Below are 24,157 nucleotides of genomic sequence, written 5' to 3' on the forward strand. Positions count from 1 at the left end.
TAAAAAGTCTTGATTAAAAATGATCAAAATAGCTATGTACATGAAATATAGCTAAATTTTATAAATAAAATTAAGAAATAGAAGTACTTGTTTTGTTTTTACCAAATTAATAAAATATTTCTTTTTCAGCTAGTACTACCTGCATCGATTTATAATGAAAATAAGAGTACCATATGGCAGGATCTAAATAATTTACCACATCCAGAGCCAAAATACTACCCGTGAATATTTTTCTTCCCAAATTGATATATTTGGGTATTGAACATGTTCCAATAAGAAGATAAAATTTGGCTTTATTGCTTCTTATTAACTGCCTATAAGAGTCACATTTATATATGGAAAAATATATACACATGCTCTCAATATCTTGATATTCTTAACTCCGGTGATCTTGATCTACGCCCAACCTCCAATTCTCATACACTATCATTATCTATAACTGCACTTGCCAAATTAAATTTGAGCATTCTGCTTTCTAGCTTCCTCTGCTGCCATTCTCTCTTGTGCCTACTGCATCAGACATTCAAACCTACCACTCTCTTGGCACTGCTTTTGTCATGGTGTGTAGCTACTTCTACATGCATAAATCCAGTGGTAATTTCAGTCTTCCATTTTCTTAATCTGCCAGGAAAATTAACTTATTCACTTTTCTGTCTAGAAACACTTTTCTCTTCACGTGGCTTCCAGGGCACAAGTTCTCACTAGCTGCATCTTCTCTGAGTTCCATGTAAGAGCTTCTCTGTATTACTGATCTTAAAATATCCATGCTTAGTCCTTGGATCTTCTCTCTTTTCCTTGGTGATTTTCCTCTAGTCCCCTGGCTTTAAATTCTTTCTGCATATTGATGTCTTTTAAATTTATATTACCTATCCAGAACTCTCCCTTAATTCCAATTTCAACCATTCCGTATCTTCATTTGTGTCTGATAAGAATCTTGAGCTATATAACATGTAAGAAACTAAATTCTCCCTTCCCACAAAACCTGCTACGGTCATTCTCCATCTGAGTAATAACCATTTAAATTCTTCCATTGCTCAAGCCAAAAACCTTTATATCATTCTGATTATCTTTTTATTTCTCACTCTGTTGTAATCAAGCAGCTTATCATCTTCGTGGTTTCTTCAGAATCTGTTCTCAGTCTTACCACTTAACATTGCTTCCACTACTACCACCACTATCACCTTGGTTCGAATTACTGCAGTAGCCTAGTCTCCCACCTTTGACATCCTGCAGTTTTTCTTCACTAGCAGCAAAAGTGAACATTTAAAATCTCACTTAGATCATGCCACTTCTCTGCTGAGAACTCTTCAGTGGCTTCCCTTCTTATTCAGATAAAATAGAATACTTTCATACGTCACAAAATTCTGTATGACCCTAGATGAGTACTTTTATGATCTCATTTTTACCTTGCTTCTTCCACTTTAACCACATTGGTGCACCATGCTGTTCTAAGACATACCTAACGCATTCCAGCCGTAGGGCCTTTGCATTACTCTTTCTTCTGCCTATAATGTTCTTTCCCTATATATGAGTATTTTACAAAACTCAGTAAAGAGGAAATTTGCATATGTTTGTATATTTATATTATGTATATAAATATCTCTGTATTAATAGAAAATGTCTGGAAGAAGAAATATCAAAATGTTAAGAGTGGTTATAAACCACTTGTTTTAATTTTTTATAAATTATAAATTTGTATTTTCTGCATTTTTACAATGAACAAGAATTATTTCTGCAATCAAAAAAGTATTCATTTTTTTAGAGAAAATTAAAATGGCATCCCTTTCTCAGCTTCTTCCTCTTCACTCACTCTTTCCTACGTAGTGTTCTGTTTCTTTATCTGGGTGTTGGTTACATGGAGTGTTCACTTTGGAAATTTGTCATAATATACTGATGACTTACGCATTTTTATATACATTTACATTCAATTAAAAGAACAAAAAGAAATTAACCCCTCCGAAATAGAAAACAGTACTATCAGATTATTTATTTTATGTAATTACGAAATATTCTGGCTAATTTACTTTAAGTTTTGAGATACGATTTAAGATTTACTAATGTTTTAATGCCTTAAAATATCATTGACTAAAAGACTATTAAATATTAAGGAACATAAGCTACTAAGTAGAACCTAAACAATATTATTGGACAAAATTTGATTATGTAAGATATGCATAGTTTATATTTCTTCAGAGAACATATGTTATTAGTTTAGTATTTTGTAAATAATGTTTTTTCTTAAACCAAGTATTGAAAAATTTAGAAGTATTTTATATTTCTTTATATGTCATAATATTTTACAGTTTTTTTGAGTCTAAGTTAAGCAAGTTATTGACCAGAATTCAAAATTTAATGGATTTAATAGTATTTTCTAATATTTCTTTCTAATGTTTACAAAGTTTAAAGAATCATTTCACTATGATACTGAAGCTTAATTACGTTTGTACTCTCAAATATGTAGATACTCCTGTGTCTTATTTTATAGCAGATTAAGCTGCTCCAGTTTAAAAAAAAAAAAGATATCTTCTACTCAGATAATTGATTTACAAATAAGGAAAATATATGGTGTTACCTTGAACACAAGAAATTTTGACCAATGCAGACATCCCTTCAAAGAAGGCACTTTTATTTGTGTTCATATGTTCTCTTTAATTTTTAGTTAGCTATTTAAACTGTAAATTATATTCAACTTAATATAAATTGTCCTTAAATGGGTTATGTTTTAACATAATATATTTCATTTGTAGCATTCATTTGTAGCATCTCTGAATCATACTTTAATTTCTGACTCCTACATATCATCAGAAAATATGTTGATTTTATAATATGTATCAGTATTTTAAATTTAGGATTTCTATGCTCGTGAGCATTTAGCTCTATGTGTCATATTTTTAAATATTTATTTTATGTATCTTTTCTCCTTAAATCTAGATACAATTGAAAAAGAAATAAGAAAAATCTTCAATATTCCAGATGAAAAGGAGACCAGATTGTGGAACAAATACATGAGTAATACATTTGAACCCCTGAATAAACCAGACAGCACCATTCAGGATGCTGGTTTATACCAAGGACAGGTATTGTTTAGTACTACTGTTTATTTTAAGTGTGCCATACACAGACCTTTCTGGAGTCACAAACTTTTTGAATACCCCGAAAATCTATAATGGGTTTTACTGGCTCTGGCTTCCTCTTTCTAAGTCATCTCTTCCCTATTCCTACTGGTCATTAGCTTTAACTTCCTTGAGCTTGAGAATAACCTACTTCTTAAAAAGAAATTATTTTCTATCAAAAAAATAGCTACTAAGATGGGTCAGCAAATTTTCTGTAAAGGATCAAATAGTAAATGTTTTTTGCTTAGCCAGTCATTTGGTCTCTGTTACAACTACAACTCTGCCATTGTGGTAGCACGAAAGTAGCCATAAAGAATATGTAAACAAATGGAAATGGCTATGTTCCAACAAACTTTATTTACTAAAGCAGTCATTGAGCTAAGTGAACTGTAGTTTTCTAGCTCCTACTGAAAGGTATCAACCCCCAGTTTAGTCTTTCTTATGGTATAATCCAAAAAAATGAATGTATTGAGAAATGAAAATGTTTAGACACAGTCAACAAGTCCTACTAATTCTACCTTCTAAATATTTCTTGAATTACTATCTTTATGCCATTCCCAGCTCTTATCTTTTACAGTGGGCTCCAAATCCCTCTGTCCAGTTTTTTATTTGTCCATTCTTAATCTTCCATATTTCTGCCAAAATACTCTTTCTAAATTGCAAATCTTATGATTTCCTTTTATGAACATTTCCTGGTTTCTTAATAATTAATAAAGTCCAGCACCTTATCAGCACACAAGTCATGGTTTGACCTTTTGCCAGTCTTCCATCATCTTTAGATTATCCTTGCCTTGTGATTTGCACTCTTAACAAAACCAAACTGAACTGCTTATAGTGCACTAAACATATTCTCCTATCCATACTCCTGTGCTTTCCTGTATACTGTTTCTTCAGTCTTTTGTACCCTTCTTCCCAGTCCCTGCATCCATCCAGCGAAAAGTCCTTTTAAACATCAAAACATTCAAATTAACCATTTCATCCTTTCATGTAATCTAATCAGATCAGATTATTCATTCTTCAGATTCCAATTTAGATATCACATCATCTCTTCAGTCTTTTCTGATCTATTTTTCTCAATATCTATTCGAGTTATAGGATTTTTCTACTGTGGAGAAAAAGTTACTCCCTTACCTTCCATAATGATTTATATATGTTTTTCGTATCATGTATTATATTCTTTAGTTATTTATATGTTAACCTCCCCAGCAAAGCTGTGAGGCCTTTGTTTTGTTGGGCTTCCCTTCTTATTTATTTTTGTTTTTACTTTTGGTACCTAACACAGAGCGTGGTGCTCAGATATATGGAAGTTTTGGTTTTGTTCTATTTTATTTAAAATCACTATTGACATCAATAATATGATACAAGTTTTTAAAAAAATTCAGAGGAACAGTGGGAAATTAATTTTTAGTAAGTGCCTACTTGATGTCAAGTGTTGTAGAGGCCGTAAAAACAGTGATTTTTCAGAGTTATTTAGCCATTATATTCTTAGATGAAATCTTACAAAATCTAATATGTATTAAAAAGAGAGTTACAGGATTGAAGCTAGAGTGAGAAACTTGGAACTCTACTGCCTCATCTTAATACTCCCCTCCCTAGCCAGCCAACTCCCTCTTTCAATAGACAAACACCTCTCTTTCAGCAGGCCTTGAGATAACTCCAGGAGTACAGCTTGAAATATATTGTATTATTTAACTCTTTTCAGTGGTTGATCCTATGTAATGGCTATTATCCTCTACAACATGTACATTAGAAAACTGAGGCTTAGAGAATTTAAATAATTTGATGATAGGAAAGCTTTTACCGTATTACAGATGACAGAATAAATTATTTTACGTAGAATACGATTAAATATACTTGAGGATATTTGATCGTTTGAAATAGCAGTGTTTCCAAAAATATGTATTAAAATATTTGTTACAGTTACTTTCTGACTAATGACAAACTAAACACTATTCTCGACTTAATTTTTCTTTTTTTGTACTAAAATTTAAAGTATCCTTATTAGGAAGTGAAACAAATATACAAATTGAAGAGTTTGCCTCCCAAAATGAATGGTCTTTATCTCTCTCCCTTTCGTGTACGTGTGTGTGTTTTCAATTAAATGCTGAAACTTTTCTAAGAATATTTTCATCCTGAGTTAAAGTTTTAACCATGAGCAAAATTTTATTTAAAAAATTACACCTTTGAATAAAGGATTAAATTTTAACATTCGATGTCCTTCCACATTAATACCTGTATTGTGAAAACATGGAATTTTATGTACAAATACTTTAGGAATTTAGATATTATGGTTAAGCTTTTAATATTTACTTGATTCTTACTTCAGTTTTGGGACCTTCCTTTAAAAAACAAACCATAAACAATGATATTAAATGCATAACTTTGAAATTTTCTGTAGCTAAATTATTTTGTTTTTTAACCGATTTAAGTCCTCTAAATCAGGAATCCCCAACCCCTGGGCCTGCAGACAAGTACCAGTCAGTGGCCTGTTAGGAACTGGGCCACACAGCAGGAGGTGAGCAGTGGGCAAGCTAGCGAAGCTTCATCTGTATTTGCAGCCGCTCCCCAGTGCTAGCATCACTGCCTCAGCTCCACCTCACATCATCAGGCAACAGGTCCCTGGTACCAAAAAGGTTGGGGACCGCTGCTCTAAATGACTATAAAGTTTATATGTACTTATGTATATTTTATATTTGATATCTGTATAGTTACTTGCTTCAGTAATTCAAAATTACTCACTAAATTTAATTTTATAAATCTGTAAAAATATATAAATATATGACTATCAGAATGCTATCAAAAAATCGAGGATAACGATTGTGGCAGACAGGGAGAGGAATATAATCAGGGAGGGATCAGTATGCTAGGTACACAGTGTACTTATTCTTTATATGATATGTATACTTCATATGTTCATGTGTTTTTTAAATGTAAGAAATACTAATTTTTAATACTTAGTATTTTAATTAGCATACTTTTTTAGCAACATGGTTCCATGATTTTTTTTTAACCAATGTTTTATTGTTTGTTATAACAATATGAAACAAGCTTACATTTTACGTGGTTAGGATCCAAATGCCAGTTTATAAACGGCCTGAAACATGCAGTCCACAAAAATATATTACCAACAGTATGTAGAATAGGTTACAAATTTGCAACTTTAAGAAAAAGTTAATGAAACTGAATAGGTAGAATGTATTAAATTTTCAATACCTTGAATTTTACTTCATGGCCTATTTTCTGTTTCTCTCCCCCCCACCCCACCCAGGCCCCCTCCCCATACATGGAAATTTAGATATTATGTAACTTCTTATTGAGAATATCACTTTTTTTGCTAATTTAATTGTTTTTGGTTAGTTTTTCTTCTTTGCACAGACTCACCCATAGCAAAAACTAGAAGAAAGACTTTGCTATACTGGAATATATAAGGAAGGATTCTGGGATGTTTTAGAATAAAGTATAGCTCTGCATTAGCCAGTACTTTTCATTTATTAGAGGTGATTTTTGTCTACCCTAACCATGCTGCCATAGAGACCTTCAGTCTGATTCTCACAAATATGATACTATCATTTATGTATTAAAAGATTCTATTTACATGTTAATAAAATAAACATAAATTTCAAGGCCCCAAATAAATTATATATAATCTATAATTTGGAATTATCTGTGTCACTATTCCTTACTGCTTACGTAATAATAGTTAGCTAAGATCATACATCAGTATGTTTAATCACAACTATAGCCATTTAATGAGCATCTGTTTTTTTGCTCAGAACTAAGGTACAAGTGACAAATAGAAAAGAAATAGAAAGCATACTTCTTAAATTAAGGAATTTGTATTCTACCTACTTGGTTTAAACCTCCTTATACTTAAAGTCATATAACTAACTATGTTCTTCATAGTTTACCTTCTTTCCTTCTGACTTAATTGCTTACTTCTTATATTTGACTTCTTATATTTTTCTCTTTCTCAGCTTTGGAATCAAAATGCAAATACTTCTTCACCTTGTCTACTGTGTCTTTTAAGTAATCACAAAGTTACTTTATTTTCTTAGTGAATTCAGCTAATCTTCTAAAACTATTTTAATGTCAAGGTTAAGAAAAACACTCTTTTATTGTGTCATATTTACAGGTGTTAGTGATAGAACAGAAAAATGAAGACGGAACATGGCCAAGGGGTCCTTCTACTCCTAAGTAAGTGCTCCCACTTTTTATGGTTTATTGCTTTATTTTGAAGCCTTCGAGATAAAGACATCTAGAATGACAGAAGAATGTAATTGTATATGGCACATATATATACCTGTATATTTTAATATTCTCAGTATGGAAGTTATCTAAATTTGTATTTAAATTAATATGCTATTACTAAAAGGCTTCCAATTGAAATCTCTTAAAGAATGAGGTGCAGTATAAATGTTATAAATGTTATATTACATTGTCTAATACAGTTAAATCACTTTTAACATTTTGTTTAATATTTTTTTCAAGCTTGTTTGTGATGTTTTTCAAGTATTTGTTAAAAGATGTTCTTTATCAGAATGATTCTAATGTGAAAGTAATATTTTTATGTATTAAAATAAGTGTTTAGAATATAAAAGCACAAATAGAGATAAAGGAGTATAAGAATTGCTTTTGATAGTAAATGAGCGATGAAAGAATTAGAAATCTTTTTAACTTTTTTCAAATTATGATAAGAACACTTAGCTTGAGATCTACCCTCTTAACAAATTTTTAACTTCACAATACAGTATCATTAAATATAGATGCATTATTGTACAGCATATCTCTAGAGTTTATTCATTTTGTATAACAAACTTTATTCCTGTTGAACAGTAACTCCTCATTTCTTCCTTTCTTCAGCAACCTCCATTCTACTCTGTTTCTATGAGTGTGACTAGTTTAGATACTTCATATAAATAGAATTGTATAGTGTTCATCCTTCCATAACTGACTTATTTTACTTAGCATAATATCCCCCAGGTTTATTCATGTTATCACACATGGCAGGATTTATTTCTTTTTTTTTTAAGATTGAATAATATTCCATTCTATGTATACACACAGCACATTTTCTTCATTTATTCATTCATTCATTGATGGACATTTAAGTTGTTTCTATATCTTGTCTTGTGAATTGTACTGCAGTGAACATGGGAATGCAGATATCCCTTCAAGATACTGATTTTGGTTCCTTTGGATATATACCCAGATGTGAGATTTCTGGATTATATTGTTCTATTTTTAATTTTTCGAGGAATCTTCATACTGTTTTTCATAGTGGCTGTATCATTTTACATTCTCACCAACAGTGTACAAGGGTTCTAGTTTCTCCACATTCTTGCTAACACTTGTTATCTTTTGTTCTTTTGATAATAGCCATCCTAAAAGGTGTGAGGTAATATTTCATGGTTTTGATTTGTATTTCCACAGTGATTGCTGATGTTGATTGAACATCTTTTCATATACCTTTTGATCATTTGTATGCTTTCTTTGGAGAAATGTCTATTCAAGTCATAGGTCCATATTTTTTAATCTGGTTATTTGGGTTTTTTTTGCTCTTGAATTGTAGGAGTTCCTTATATATTATGGATATTAACTCTTTATCAGATATGTGGTTTAAAGATTTGAAAATCAGACCTGAATCTATAAAACTTCTAGAAGAATTCTTAGAGGAAAAGCTTCATGACATAGGCAGTGATTTCTTGAATATGACACCAAAAGCACAAGCAGCAAAAGCAATAATAGACAGATGGGACTGCGTCGAACTAAAAAGGTTTTGCACAGTAAAAGAATCAGCATAGGAAAAAGGCAACACATGCAATGGAAGAGAATAGTTTTAATGATTTTAGAATTATCACATCCACATTCCATTATCAAAAATACTTAGGGGTAGTTGTATTTCAATATTCAAACTTTTCAGATCTTTGAGAAGTCATATAGTACATATGCCACCGATTTTATATTTCGGTAGAGTCCAGGGGAACTGTTATAATCAAACACATGAATTCAAGTATTTGCACTAAACAGGATAAATAAGGGCTACAAATAGCCTCATATTCATGTTAGATTGCTCTCAAATGAATTGTGAAAAAAAAATTTAAGTTTTTAGAGCTTTTGGAATTCCAGATTTTCTAATAAGGGGTGTTAGACCTGTATTTTGAAATGTTTAGGATAATGATTCTTAAATGAATTAATAGTAATTTCATAATTGCTAACCTAGCAAATAAAGAGAATGACCCAGTACTCAGTTTTCTTCAAAACTAAAATATGCTTTTAATGAATGACTCTGTTCTTTTTATCTTGTATAGTTTTTCATTTAAACTTCATGGGAACATGTCATACATTGCCAAATGATAGTTCATTAGAATAAAAAAAAAAAAATTAAATTAGCATCTATGTATGAACTATCAGAAAACTAGGAACAAAAGGAAATTCTTCTAACTTGATAAAAGTTATATGCTCAAAATCTGTAGTAAACATATTTAATTAAGAAATCTTGAATACAAATGAACATCCCTAACCTGCGATCTCTTGGGTACTCATACTGCTTAGCACATAACCAGTTTGTACACAGAGCATCAATAGCCAAGGAAAAATTGTTAAAACCTGTAATATGGTGGTGGATGAATCACCTATTTTGTTAAAACATGGTTTCCTAGACCCATCCCAACAATTTCTGATTCAGTAGATCTAGGTAGAGCTTATTAATTTGCATTTCTAATAAGCTCACAGATGATTCAAATGCTGTTGGTCTAGTCTAAGGTTCACACTTTGAAAAATTCTGTAGGCAATATTTCTTAATACATACCATGTGAACCACCATCGGCAGCAGCTTCCAGGGTCCTCACCCAAGACCAGCATAATATAAATCTTCATGATGGGTCCAGAAATCTGCGTTTTAGGTGCTGCTTATGAAAAAGAAAATGTAAGAATACACTACAATGGGCATATGTTCAATAAGAGGAGGCATGTCAGTATCTTAATTGTCTGTCCTTTTTATACCACTGGAATCAGAGGAACTAAGTGCTCTGAAGGTCCTAAAACTGTACTAGGCCCATTTTAATCATAATTGAGACTATATGTCCTCAGCTGAAGCGTAAATTTTTGGACCTACTCAATTGAGAAGAAATGGTAAGTATTAAAAAATGTTAAGGGTAAAATATAATTTTTACAACATGTAGTCCTGTAGTTATAAAAATGTATATACCCTAAAATAACCTCCAATCTATTTTAGAAATCTAAACACCTACCTAAAAAAAATATTTCGAAAAGTTTTCTATCTGGAATTTTCTGCATGGTATCAACATATAATTTGAAATTTTAATCTTTATGTTTATACTGTATTTTAAAAATACTCAAATGGTTAAGTTTTATTCAGGACTTTGTAATCTGTTTTTTAAGTATCTGATTTCTTACAAGTTCTCAAAAATACTCTTTTCTAATGATACTTTAGAAAAGTTTTAACCCCTTCAAGTTTTTTCTGTTTCGTTAAACGTGACCATTCATTTTCCAGAGATGTTGGCATGAGGTGAAAATAGTCTATTAATTTTTTTCTGTATGGTTTCACTTAGATGTAGTTATTTCAAAGAATGCCTTTGAGATTATTAACATTGTAGAAATAAAAAGTTTCAAATTTGCAGTTTTTCTGAAATAAGTAAAAATTCCTCTTGTGAGAGTAACATGAGAAGTTGATTTAATTCAGACATTTTCATTAATTGCTCAAAAATATTGACAAAAAACGTGATTAAGTATCTGGTGGGAAAAAAGTTAAGGGTCATTCATTGATGATTGTGAAGAGACAGTTTTCATGGGCTAGAAAATAACAAGAAAAGAAGCGAAAATCAACCAGATAAGGCATGAGAGGCTGAAAAAGAAAAAGGAAAACGAAGCCAGTAGTTCTTACTCATATGTTCTCTCTCTGTCATTTATGTTGTTCTGATTAACAGAATTCCAGATTGATGACTAAAACACTAAGAATAAACAATCTAGTGCAGTATTAGTATTTTTACAGCATTCTGTTCCCAAAGGTGCTCCTTGGAGAGAGGGAGCACTTTATAAATAAAACCATTGCATGCTACTTTTGGTTAGCTTAAATAATAAACATCTAGGTGACTCGGCAATATTCTTTTGTTTGTTTGTTTTTACACTATTTCAACATCGTACTTGTTTAAATGCAGGTAGAAAAACTTAGCAAATACTTCTTTAGAATTTTTAGAGAATAATTCAGTCTAATTTGCATATATAATTGCAAGAGTAACTATAAATGGTTTAGAAATGTAGACCTTTTGAGAGAAATTATTAAAATATATCTTAGGAAACCATATGTTTTCATTTTAATGAAAATTATACTGAGACTTTTTACGAATTTATGAGCACAGCAGTCTCTGCTTCTTTGAAACATCAGTAAATTTAGTTAGGACAGTTTGTTTTGGTACTAAAAAAGGTATCCTAATTCACAGAAAGTGCTCTCTTAAAGTTTCTATGAACGTATAAATATTTGTTACCAATTTTAACCTTGTTCAAGTACTGGGTAGGGAATTGAGTGATTTTGGTTTCTGGAAGTTGAGAGGAAGAGCCAGCTTTTCATTCCTTGTCATTCATCCATTTTCACATATGCAGATTTTCCTTTGAAAAGCAAAAAGGCACATGAATTAAATAAATCTTTCCATTATCTAAACATTATACTTTCTTATGTGGAAAGATAATATATAATCTAGTACCATGTCTCCAAGTTTTACCAAACAGAGCATGGTCAAGGTCAAGTTCATAAATGGTGTTAAATACAGTATTTAAGAGCCATTTCCAAACTTAATTGAGGTTAGAACATTTCGAGTCTGTTTCATGTATAAATGAATGTAATTTAAGTGTACAGTTCTCATATAGATGCTCGATATTCACAGATACTCACAAATGATTTTGGGTATTTTATTTCTTCTTTTCTTCCGAATGAACAATTTAAAATAACGCATATAAGTCAAGGTTACCTGTATGAATAGGTATAGAAATCAAGACAAATGGAAAATAAACATAGGGTAAGATGAAGCCAGAGGAGAAATTAGTCAACAGTAGCAGTCAGGGCCTTTGAAGTTATTAAAATTAATCTGCAAATATGTGGACTTTTTTTGGATCCTGATTCAAACTAACCAACTGGGAGAGAAAGATACTGTTGAGACAGTAGGATAAAATTGAATATGAACTGAGCATTAGATTGGGAATAACATATCAAAAAAGGACCTCTTATTAGGGGTGCATACTGTAGTACTTACAGGTAGAATTATGAATAACTAGGAAGTTATTAAAATAGCAAAAATATGGGGGAAGAGAGGCTGAGGAGATTATAGGTAAAACAAGAGTGGCAGAATGTTAATTTTTTAAGCTGAGCTACTGATATTGGGTATATGAAGTCTTATGTATGCTTAGAAATTTCCATAAAAAAAGTTGAAAATAAAAACGGGTTGTAATTTTGGTGCTGAGATTCATAATGGCTGTGGAAAATTAATTTCATTTTTTAAGCAGAATGCTTTATGTTATAAATACCATACATAGCAATCAAAATAAGAAACAAAAAATAAAGTTATGAGTAGCAGTTTATATATAAATTCCCTTCAGCTTTTGTTTTTAAGTACCTAACACTTTGCCTGACACAGAAGAGGCACACAGCAAATGCTTGTTGAACTTAAATAATCTATATTGCAGAACAGTAAAAGTGTTTGATTTTTCAAGAGATTTAAATTTTTCTCTCTTTTTTTAAAGAATTTATCTTAGGATGATTGTTAGAAATAGGGAAAGTTTAAGATTGGTCTTATTTTTCTAAAGATAATTTTTTATTTTATAATGTTAGATTTTACAAAGTTGGGTTTTATGTCAGATTTGAAAATAACAAAATCTTTAATTATTTTGCTATATAAACTTTCAGACTTCTATATTTTGGTTGCTCAGTATGGTATTAGATTTTCTTGTATGTTAAATATTCTGTTAATTTACCAAGAATAAGCTTGGTTTTTCTTTCAACGTAAGAAGTTCAATTTAGTCTTGAACTACATGCTTTTAGTTCAAATATTGGGAATAGTGAAATTCAAATACTACATTTATTTGTCAGGGATGAAGTTTGATTTTCTCTCCATGAAATTACTTCTGCTAAATTGATCTTTTACCTTTTTCTGTCTTGTTTAAGAGATAAATCACTGTCTATATTACACCTAGCCTAAACTAGCAAAAATTAGTTTAACACCAGAAGTTTAATATCTAATCTATGTCTTTATATCTAGTCTTTGTATATATTTTAAGCATTTCTCTTTCCTCTCTTTAGAAAGCCACTAGAGCAGAGTTGCTAATAAACAGTTTAATTTCCAAGTTACATCAAAGGAAGAAAGCTAAAGGAATCAGGTTATAATCCACAGACTGACTAGTCAGCCCCTAAATTAACTTCACAAATGTCCACTAGCTTTAGCTATGTGAAATCTAGGTCAGAAGTTGGAATCGGAATAAATAAGTGATCGAACCTGTTAACATTTATCAATAATGTCTGTAACAGCATTTAAAAAGTGTTATCATACCTTAAATTTACCTGCAGACCATATCATCCTTCTCTTTCTGATCTCATTGCTATTTAAAGACAAACTCTCCACCAGTGTTATTTATCTCAGTGCTTTCTAGACCTTGCTTCCCCCTGCCACCCCCGTTATCTCCTCTTCTCTATATACAAATGCCTGGGATACTACCATAATCTAGTGGACACTCAAATGACACAAGTTTATTCTTTTGTTTTTTTTCTAGTATCATCTTCTCGCCAGCCAATGAATATAAACAAATCTCTCCTATCTTTAAAAATAAAAATCCATAAACTTCCACTAAATACCATTCTTTAGTTTTTCTTCTTTTGATGGTTTCTTTAAAAAGGCAATATCTGTTATTCTTAAGCACGCATTCAGAATTTAACAAAGTCCTTATTTGACCTTTTTTTAAGCTAGTTTCTTTGACCTCTCTCTCATACTTCTTTTTGTTAACTATCTCCTAAAGAATTTCTCTTAATTTGAATTCCATATACCATAGTCTTTTAAGGGCTATTTTCACCTCACTAACCAATCCTCTTCCTGGCTGGCTCTCTTCCTCTCCAGGGCTGCTATGTTTGGTTGTGCATGTTGTATACTTCACAACTCTTGGGGTTATTTTTCACATTGTAATCTGTGTTAAAGACCTTCCCTGGCATTGCAGTATACCACTTCACTGACTATATGCAGCAGCTCTGCTCATACTTTAAATGCATTGATAGTCCACAATTTTCTGTCTGAAGACCTTTCGTATCACAATAGCCTCTCAAAATCAGCAGATGGACTCAGTGCTAATCTTGTTCCTTAGCTCAAAGTGACACAGATATGACTTTCTGTATTTCTAGCTTGGAGCTCTCTTCTGAACTCCAGATTTTTCCTGAATGTCGTAGGACTCATCATGTCAGATTGAATTAAAAATATTTTTACCCAACCTCTCCTATTCCCTTAACCTAAACTGTTTTCATATCTTGTATTCTTTATTTCAGGTACCATCTGAGAGTTATCTTGAGTTCTTACTTAACCTTATTTCTTTCATTTGATTAGTTAGCAAGTTCTTAGAAATTCTACCTCCTACACCTGATTTTAAATATTTTGATCTCAGTACCCCCTTACATTCTTAAGAATTCTTAAGGACCCAAAGAACTGTCATGTGGGTTATATCTATTGGTACCTATATTTTAGAAATTAAAAATTTTTATATATCGATAAATAACAATAAAAAACTAAACCATTATATTTTGACATAAATAATATTTTTGTGAAAAATAACTTTTCAAAAACAAAATTTACTGAGAATAGAATTGTTTTACAGTTTTGCAAATTTCTTTACTCTGAGTGAATAGAAGACAGCTAAATTCTCTTATGTGCTTCAGCATTCAGTTTATTGTGATATATTGTTTGGGTTTAAGTACATTCAGCCTCACAAAAATGTGTAGTTGGAACAGGGAGAAGATTTTTTAGATAATTGGTACCACATCAAAACTTAACCAGTGGTGGTTTAATGATAAAAGGTTAATTGCAATATGTAATCTGAAATCATGTCAATGAACTTTTTATATGTTACATTAAAATCTATCATCTGTTACTTCATGCAGTGGAAAATACTGATTCACTGAGTTATACAGATATTCTTAATGTTGACATATTTCATCATACAATATTTTTTAAAATCATTTGTTTAAACATCACCAGTCGTATGAGAAAAGTAAGTAGTGAGACCCTACCAAGCTCACAGTGGCAAAGTCAGGTTTTCCAAAGTTCTACTTTTTGCTTGAACACTTGAATTTTTTCATTGGCAAGAAATACTTTAAGTTGCTTTCCTTGAAGTAACAGACGCCTTTCATATATTTTTGAGAAAATGTCTGCCAGATACCCTTTTATATAAAAGAGTGAAAAGAGCAGTGTCATGAAAAGAGTCACTAGTTTGCTTGAAATTCAAATAATAACACAAGTCTTTTTTCCTCAGGACAATCATGTTACTTCAGTATGTAGCAGATATGCATTATGCAAACTTCCTAATTCGTTATGCAGTATTAAAAAGTTTAATTAAGGGTAGTGATTTAATAAAATCAATAATTTTTGTTTTTTTTCGATATGGATATTTTTAAGTGAAACTATTTTTTACTGCCACGGTGGGGGGCAGGGGCATGAGGGCATGCAGTGAAGAATACTGTATATATACTCTAGTATATAGTTTGGTGTTACTACTTTAACTCATGGTAGAATGTCAGCGGTTTTACTCATCTTTGCTTTTGCACTGTCAGTGCAAATATCTACCCAGAAGGAGGTCGAAGAACACTTAAATCACACATTGGTGTTATTATGAAAGCAGTGTTGACCTCATAGATGGCTACCCTAAAAGGGTCTTGGAGCCCCCTAAGGGTGTATGAACTGTGCTTTTGAGAACTGCTTCCTAAACATTCAAGACATGTTGCCCTTGCCTACTCCAGTTTCTTAGCCACATCTTTATTCTCACCTTCATTATTTTATAGTCTCCTAAATGACCTTCCAATCTTCAGTCTCTTTCTCTTCCTCAAGAGTTACCTTTCTAGATTAAAAATCTAATTATGTTGATACACTATTAAAATATTTCAACATGCCCTAGCACAATTGGATGAAATTTAAATTCCTTCATAGAACATAAAAGATCCTTTATTATTACACCTACCTTACTAACTTCTGTTCCTATCTCTACATACTTCCTTCTCTTTCAGCCAAGCTGAATTTATTGGTAATTCCCTAAATACATCATAGTATCTGTATTGCCATACATTTGCATGTGTTTTTCTTTCCACCTGGAATACTCTCAGTTCCAAATTACCCTTCCAACTTGCACATTATTTTAAAAATCATCACATGTTACTACCCACAAAATTCTGTTTTGTTATAATTTTAAAATTTATTATAGGACTTACACTTTAATCATTATTTTGCTTTTGTGTCATTTCCTTACATTAGTTTGTGAGCTATTTGAAGTCAGGGACTGTATCTCTTTGTATTCCTAGTACTTACCCAAAGGCGAGGCATATAGGAATCATTTAATGTTTGAGTGTTTTAATGAATTTCATAGAAACTTCTAATACTGTCCTTGGGGTAGAGTTGCTAATGAATAGTAAAAAGGCCACAGATGGGCAGGAAAAAAAAAAAATGTGTGTGTGTGTGTTATGTGATGTAGTATTATTATTGCTACATGCTGCTTTGCCTTTTCACACACACCTCAGCTACTTTGCTGGATGAAGTAATGTATCTTTATTTCCATAAATTTTATTATAAAATTCAAGGGAACATTTGGTTTATATCTGTGTTCCTGAAAATTGTAATGAATTGAATTAAATTACAGACAAGTGGATCATGTTTTGAAAAAGTAACCTTCTTAATTCTTTATATCTCAGTATCTAATAGATTTAGTTTTTTCTAACTTAGCATTCTTAATGTGAAGTAAAAAATGCCAGGATACTTCTATATTTCTATTAATACTTTAAAACTAGTAACTTAAAATATTAGGTTTATAAAATTTCCTTTTAAATAGGTTCTCTACCTTGTTTCATATTAAAACTTGGTTGGCTGTATTTTGTGTTTTGAGCTTAGTATAGTAAAATAAAATCTCGTAAGGGTCTTCTGTCAGAAAGGCACCTTAATAGTAGCCTCTCTTAATGTAATCTACCTATATGCAGCCTGCATCAACAAAAATAAAGAAAAAAATTTACGAAGGTTTTCTAAAAAAACCTCAAAAATTAAATAAAAATTTTCTTATGTAAGAAATTTTATTACCCTCCATCTCGTCTGCATTACAAGTTTGTAGATTTAGTGAAATCCAGATTATTAAAGGCTGATTTTATAGATTATACTTTCCTGCCCGTTGACCATTTTATTGTTCATTAGCACCTGAGTAGAGGAAATAATATAATTTTTAAAAACTAATCACTTTGGGCTTCACTAATTTAGAATTTATGATGACAGAGATACTAAACTGAAAATTATCTTTTTACAGACCATGGCTAGATGTCGCCTAGTAAATTAAAATTGTTTACGAAGTTAAAACAGAAATTGGATCTCAGAGGTCTTTAAGTACTTTATAATGGATTTGTTGATTATCAATTTTGCCTTTAAAGTATATTAGTTGATTAAAAGTTAATAATTGAGTAAAAGCTCATAGTTGAGATTTCTCCAAAAAGATTCTGAATTAGTGAAGTATGTAACATATAGTCAGTTATGTCTTTTCTGTTTTTGCAGAGATAACTTTGGCCGAAAATTACTTCTTGGGCTTGTTTTTGGAATTCTCTTATGCTAGTCCATCCCTATTGCCATACATTTTAAAGAATTGGTAAATCCTCTGATCTGTGTCGATGTTGTATATAATTAGAATGCCATGGTACCTACTGAGACACAAAGTGGATTTTTTTTACATGCACCCTTAAAAATTAGTGTTTTAATTCCATTGATTTAAGGAAATTATTAATGGTAAAATATTCATAATGGTTACCTGAATTCAGAAATGGGTGTTTTGGGGTTAGTAGATTAATAGGAATAATATCAAGTTGTATATTTAATTTCATAAATTTCTTGAAAATAATTCCCTTTGTAACATTATTTTTTATATAAAAGAATACTTTGGAAATTGAAAACCAAAAGATATATAGTGATTTTGCTCATAAATCTGTTTTCCAGCATTCATTTACTACATACATTGTCATCTGTTGGTTCTTTTCTTTATTTCATAATTAATTTCAAAATTCAGCATTTTTTATCTAATTTAACATTTTCATATTTTTAAAGGTCCCCAGGTGCATCCAATTTTTCAACTTTACCAAAGATCTCTCCTTCATCTCTATCAAATAATTATAACAACATCAACAACAGAAAGTAAGCACTGAATCTTAAAAACTCTTTGTTTAATTGATCACCCTACTGTGGTTGCAAAAAAATCTCTTGTTATCTAAAATTTAGGATAAAAGTCTTAATGCATTCAAATTTATTTTCTTTTAAATTACTGGTCAGTTCTTTGGGGAGTAACTTCACAAGAAAGAAAGCGCAGTTATAAACTTCTCCTTGCTTTAATACATATAGTACAATAATTTACTAAAAGAGAAATAAAGCACTTTCAGAATCTTACATTCTAAATACTAATTATTGAAATATATATAGCAATCTGTTAGATTTCAGTTTTTTAGAAAGAGTATAAATTTCAGATGTCATTTTAGAACCAGATATATAATAACCTACATATATATATAGTATTTTTTAAAGCATATATCAGTGATTCTTGTCTGGAAAGCATACATAGAGTTTTACATTTATTAAAATGGCAATCACTTTATAAAAAAAAGTTCAGAGAAACAGTTCCTTTGTCCCATCATGAATAATATGAAGAGTCTTGGAATTTATAAAAGTTAGTGAAAGAATTTGTCTGCTTTATTGCTGAAAGAAAAAAAGTTGAAAATCACTTGGGCTTCACCAGAACTTCTGACATTGATATTTTACCTTGAAAATTGGCATGCTTTTTATCTTATAGAAAAGAATAAAAAGAACACTTTTATTATTTGTAATTAGTCCATTCAAATTATGGGAAGAACTTTAATCTAGAAGTGATTATGTTATTTATTTCTTAGATATATACGTTGTGGTTTATATATTAGGTTAACAACACTTATATAGTTAAATATTTATACTACTTGTCCAGTTCATAAATGACATCCACTTATACCAAAGAATAAATTAAAAAAGACTAAAGCTATTTGTGAAATAATCTTTAAAATAACACCATTAATTGAGTATATGGGTTTTTCCTTAAAATTTATATTTTTGGTGGGTGAAGGAGGAATTGACAAAATTATTTTAACATATATCTGGATTTTAAATATATAAAACTAGTCAAAATAATCTGGAAAGGAAAAACGAGAGTGCGTTAATCCTACTAAACATCGCAACCTTATAAAGATACAAGAATTAAAATAGCATATTACTGAGCCAGGAATATCCTGCAGATTAGTGGACTGGAAAACACAGCCCAGAAACAGATCTTTATCTATAAAAGAGTTTAATGTGATCAGAAGCAATGTAGATTGGTAAAGAATGGGGCAGGTTATCCAGGAAATGTTGGCGGAAAAATTGAATTGAAATTGAGAATTTCTTCTTAAAACTTTAAATTAAATTACTTTTTATTGTCAGATAGATAACTTAAAAGGCAAATAAATGGGAAAAAATACTGTTACAAATGACAGATTAAGGCTGAATATTCTTAATATATCAAGTTCAGAAAAATCATTGTGAAATTTTCTAAGACAATTAGAAAAATGGGCAAATGATGTCGCTGGACAGTAAAAAGTAAAAGAATTAAAATATATAAACATTTTAAATGTTCAAATTCACTATTAACTAGGGATATGTAAATTAAAAGCATAAAAAACTCCGTTCATTTTACCCTCTCCTCAGTATCATTGGGAAAAACTCAGTGAAGAATATCTGTTCTTAAAGGATTCTGTGTGAGCAGTTGGAGAATTAGTCCAACTTTTCTAGAAAAGAGTTTGTTGTGTATCAAGATTTAAAACATTCTCTTATTTTAGTAATCCGTAAAAAGATATGTGTAACAGTTTAATAACATTACATTATAGTGTAAGTATCCAAAATTGCAGTGTAGTTATGTTTTCTCTTTTTAGAAATATGTATCTGCAGGTAAAGAGTGAAAGGAAATATTTGCCTTTAATCTTGTTTATATAATATCTTATAATTAAATTCATTAAAAGTAATTTTTTCACAGGAGATAAAATATTACTGTTTCTACCAATTGCAGATGGTTCCCATGTTTACTATAAAAGAATTCAGTTTCAGGTATATGTATTTAAAGTTATTCTTTGGAGAAATTTTCCACACTGTGTTGAATATGGACTGTATTTTGACCAGAGTTGCTGTATTAGTATATGTGGTCCGGTGTGTTTCTGTTTTTGTCTTATTTCCTTCTCATAGTGAAAATATGACAGTAAAATCTGATATCAAAATCTCTGACTGCAGAAAACATTGAGAGAAATTGGAGAGCTTTCTTAAGTTTAAAACATGATTGATAGCTCTACTCTTAACTATATTTGTCTATTTTAGGCACTAAAATAGTCCTTTCATATTAGGAAACTTTAAGCGAATAGCTACTAAGGTATCACCGTACTTGAAAGTAAACCTTACCTTTCTGAGTAAGGAACAAAATTTAAACATCTATAATATGGAAATTTAAATTAAAAAAAAAACACAAAACTTTGATATATTGTAATTATATGAACAATTATTTCACATAAAATTTATTTTTTAACTTTCCATTCAACTTGTGGAAATAAGTAGCAGCTTAAGACTTCAGATGGAAACAACATAGTTTCTTTAAAAATATGTAAAATGAGTAATGACCTTTTTATATTATGTACATTTTTGAAACTGCATGTATGTGGAGATATTCTATAAGTATAAGATATATCTTAAAATCAGTAGTTATAACACACAAGTTTGTGAAATTTATTTACAAGTTAAACTGATATGTTACTGAGATAGAAAATTTTCATTTCCAGAACTAAGATTATTAGTTATAACAGTAATAACAAAGTGTACTACAAGTTATTTAAGTTTAAGTTTTTATTGAGGACTAATATTATGAAGAACCAGTTGCCAGAATATTATTTGTTTACCCTATGTGGTTATTTTACCTGTTACTCCATACAGTACTTGTTTTTGCCTTAATTTTACTTTAAGTACATTTTTAATATATATCAAATTCCTTTTTTCTATTCCCTACATTTTTCTCTCGCTACATTTGCCTCAATGTAATATTGCCTTTAAAAAATCTTTTTAATACATTTATTGTCTCAAGTCTTGGCATTCCATATCAAAGCACTTTTCTATTTTTCTGTTAATTTAAAATTTTTTATGTGAAGTGGAATTGATTCCTTGTAAGAGATTAAGCTGGGAAAAGGAACTGGATTTTGGAGACTTCCAAAGCCAGCTAGCCATCTAGCTCTTGACGAGTTACTTGCTGAAAGTATCATTTCATTAACTGCAAAATGAGCATAATTATAGTTATGAAGATTAAATTATAGATTTATAATGTTTATAATGTCAAATATAAGTGCTAGTTGAAAAGTCAATTTAAAATTTTTGTAGAAAAGTAAGGGCTCAGTTTTCCAAAAATAAATGTTACATTTAAGGTGATAGATTTATAATACAGAATTAATCTAGTATAGTATTAAAATTCCCATTCAGATTACTGGCAAATTTGTTTATTTTTGCAAAATAGCATAGCTTTGTAGGATGAGGACTAGCTTATAATCTTTAGGAAAAAAAGAGCAGAAATAGTCATGAAAGAATAGAAGCTGTCCTTAGAGCCTAGATTTCTACATACTTTGTTGAAGTATTTAAAGAAATGCTTGCTGCTTTTGGTGTTTTCCATTACAGACTTTAATATGTGCTTTAGAAAGCACATAAAATGTGAATTCTAAGTGACCAAGATACTATTAAAATATTTTAAATTCATCAGTTTTCTTTATCATTGAGCATCTAAACTATCTCAAGTCCCTGGGAAAAGCTTATACTTAACCTATCACTTAAACTAAAATGTAGTTTGCAAATAAGATTTTTGTTCATTTCTCAGTAAATAGGAATCACGATCCCAGCAAATTCCATCCTGTTGCCCCACAGAAGAATAGAACTTTCGCTATCCATTTGTGTTACGTATGGGAGAGACAGATATCTGAATATATACTTGTGGAATAAACATGTAAATGTACTTTCAGTCTTTTCACTTGCGTGTGTGCGCGCGTGTGTGGAGGGGGTGTGTGTAGGCATGAGTATGCAATTGAGCATACCCTTCCTTCCCTGTGTACTTGTAGACTGCTTAAATTTTATTATATTTTTATAATCAAAATATCTTTTTTCTTGAATATGTAGATTATATAGAAAATATAGGCCTTGCCTTTTTTGTAGTATATAGCAGACCTTGGTTTTTAGTACTTATTAAAGTAATAAAAGGAAAACAGGATTCACTTTTTCATTGCATGTCTTCAAAGTTAGATTCAAGAATCCAATCATCAGTTATTTGAATTAACATATATTGAATTGCTGGCAGGTACCTTGTACTTTATTAGTTACCGGGAATATAAAATAAAATGTGAATTATAAAGCTAATGATCTGCAAACACCAAACTATGCGTAAATTGTATTTGTTTCATACTTTCTTTTTAAACTTTAAAACAAGCAAATATTCGAATTGATCAAGGTTGCATTTCTTTGGGCCCTGCTATTTTTGTTCATTCTCAGGGTGGATAGTTTTTTAAGTCTGGGAGTCGGTCTTTTTGTTTGTGGTGGAGGGTGGTATTTTCTTAAAATGGCAAGTGTATGTTTGTAATTTTTGATTGATGTGGTTTTGTGTGTTTTACCTATTTAGCTTGTTGTGTGCGTGTGTGTATGTTTACTAAAGGCTTAGGATAGGTAGTAGTACAGTTCACTTAATCTGTTATAATAATAAAGTGAGGGTATAGAAGCTACAAAAAAACTATTTGAAATTATAAGTAAAAACTGTTAAATTATCAGGAACAAATTATAACCAATTGAGATTGTCAGTAACTGATTTATCATGTTTACTTGTAACACTGTTTTTTAGTCACATCATCATCATCATGTAGTTTTTTTAAGATTAGTATTTATTATACTAATAATATAAATTATCCTGAGGTTATTTTCATCTAGTTAAATAAACTGCACTAGTCTAACAAACTAGATGAAAGAAAGCCAAATAATGCTGGAATGTACTTGCTTAGAGTCATTTCATTTTTGCATTCCTGATCACTCAGGCTTTTTTCCACATTCGAATACTAAATTTTGTTGATCTAGCATAGAAACTATAAATAGAATCTTCCGTGCATCAGAACAGTGATGTCACAGAGGCCTTGTAAATCTGTGCTCTCACCTGTAACTAAAGCACAACTTTTTCTGTTTCTACTGTTCTTACTCTGTTACAGTAGCAGGATGTGAAAGGGACATAAATGAAATGATTTATTGCTGTGGGTGGTGTTTAAAATCTGAATGTTTTAAATTTGATGGAGCAATGAAGAATGGAGCAAACTCTGAAGCTGCTCCAGTTAATCAAGGGTAGAAAGATATAATAGTGGTTTGTTTTGGTTGGTGTGATATATGATGGAGTGATTTTATCGATTAGATGAGGAGTATCTTAAGGGAGTATTTTGATTTCGGTTCATGTCTTTAAAAAAAAGTTTAATGACATCCTCAAATAGGTTTAAAATACTCTGTTGGCTGCATTATGAAAAATATTTTTTGTTTTCTTCCAGTGTGAAAAACTCAAATTATTGTCTCCCATCATATACTGCTTATAAGAACTATGATTATTCAGAACCTGGAAGAAACAATGAACAACCAGGCCTCTGTGGCCTAAGTAACTTGGGAAATACGTGTTTCATGAACTCAGCTATTCAGGTAGGTATTTCCAAACAAAGTGAGACTCATGTG

General features: G+C 30.7%; 1 protein-coding gene across 4 annotated transcripts in view; it reads left to right on the forward strand.

Annotated features, from left to right (window-relative positions):
- The window catches only part of USP15 (ubiquitin specific peptidase 15), a 106,365-nt gene that overhangs the window by 41,922 nt on the left and 40,286 nt on the right, over positions 1 to 24,157 (forward strand). For 3 of the 4 annotated variants that reach the window (XM_039865873.1, XM_039865869.1, XM_039865870.1), the window contains exons 5-8: positions 2,932 to 3,077; positions 7,246 to 7,307; positions 18,440 to 18,526; positions 23,980 to 24,124. In XM_039865873.1, coding sequence (XP_039721807.1) covers positions 2,932 to 3,077; positions 7,246 to 7,307; positions 18,440 to 18,526; positions 23,980 to 24,124 — 440 coding nt within the window. The remainder of the gene's footprint in view (positions 1 to 2,931; positions 3,078 to 7,245; positions 7,308 to 18,439; positions 18,527 to 23,979; positions 24,125 to 24,157) is intronic. The other variant, XM_039865871.1, reaches the window with a different exon arrangement.

This window comes from Pteropus medius, unplaced genomic scaffold (genome assembly GCF_902729225.1).
Source record: "Pteropus medius unplaced genomic scaffold, Ma_sr-lr_union100, whole genome shotgun sequence".
NCBI lineage: Eukaryota > Metazoa > Chordata > Mammalia > Chiroptera > Pteropodidae > Pteropus > Pteropus medius.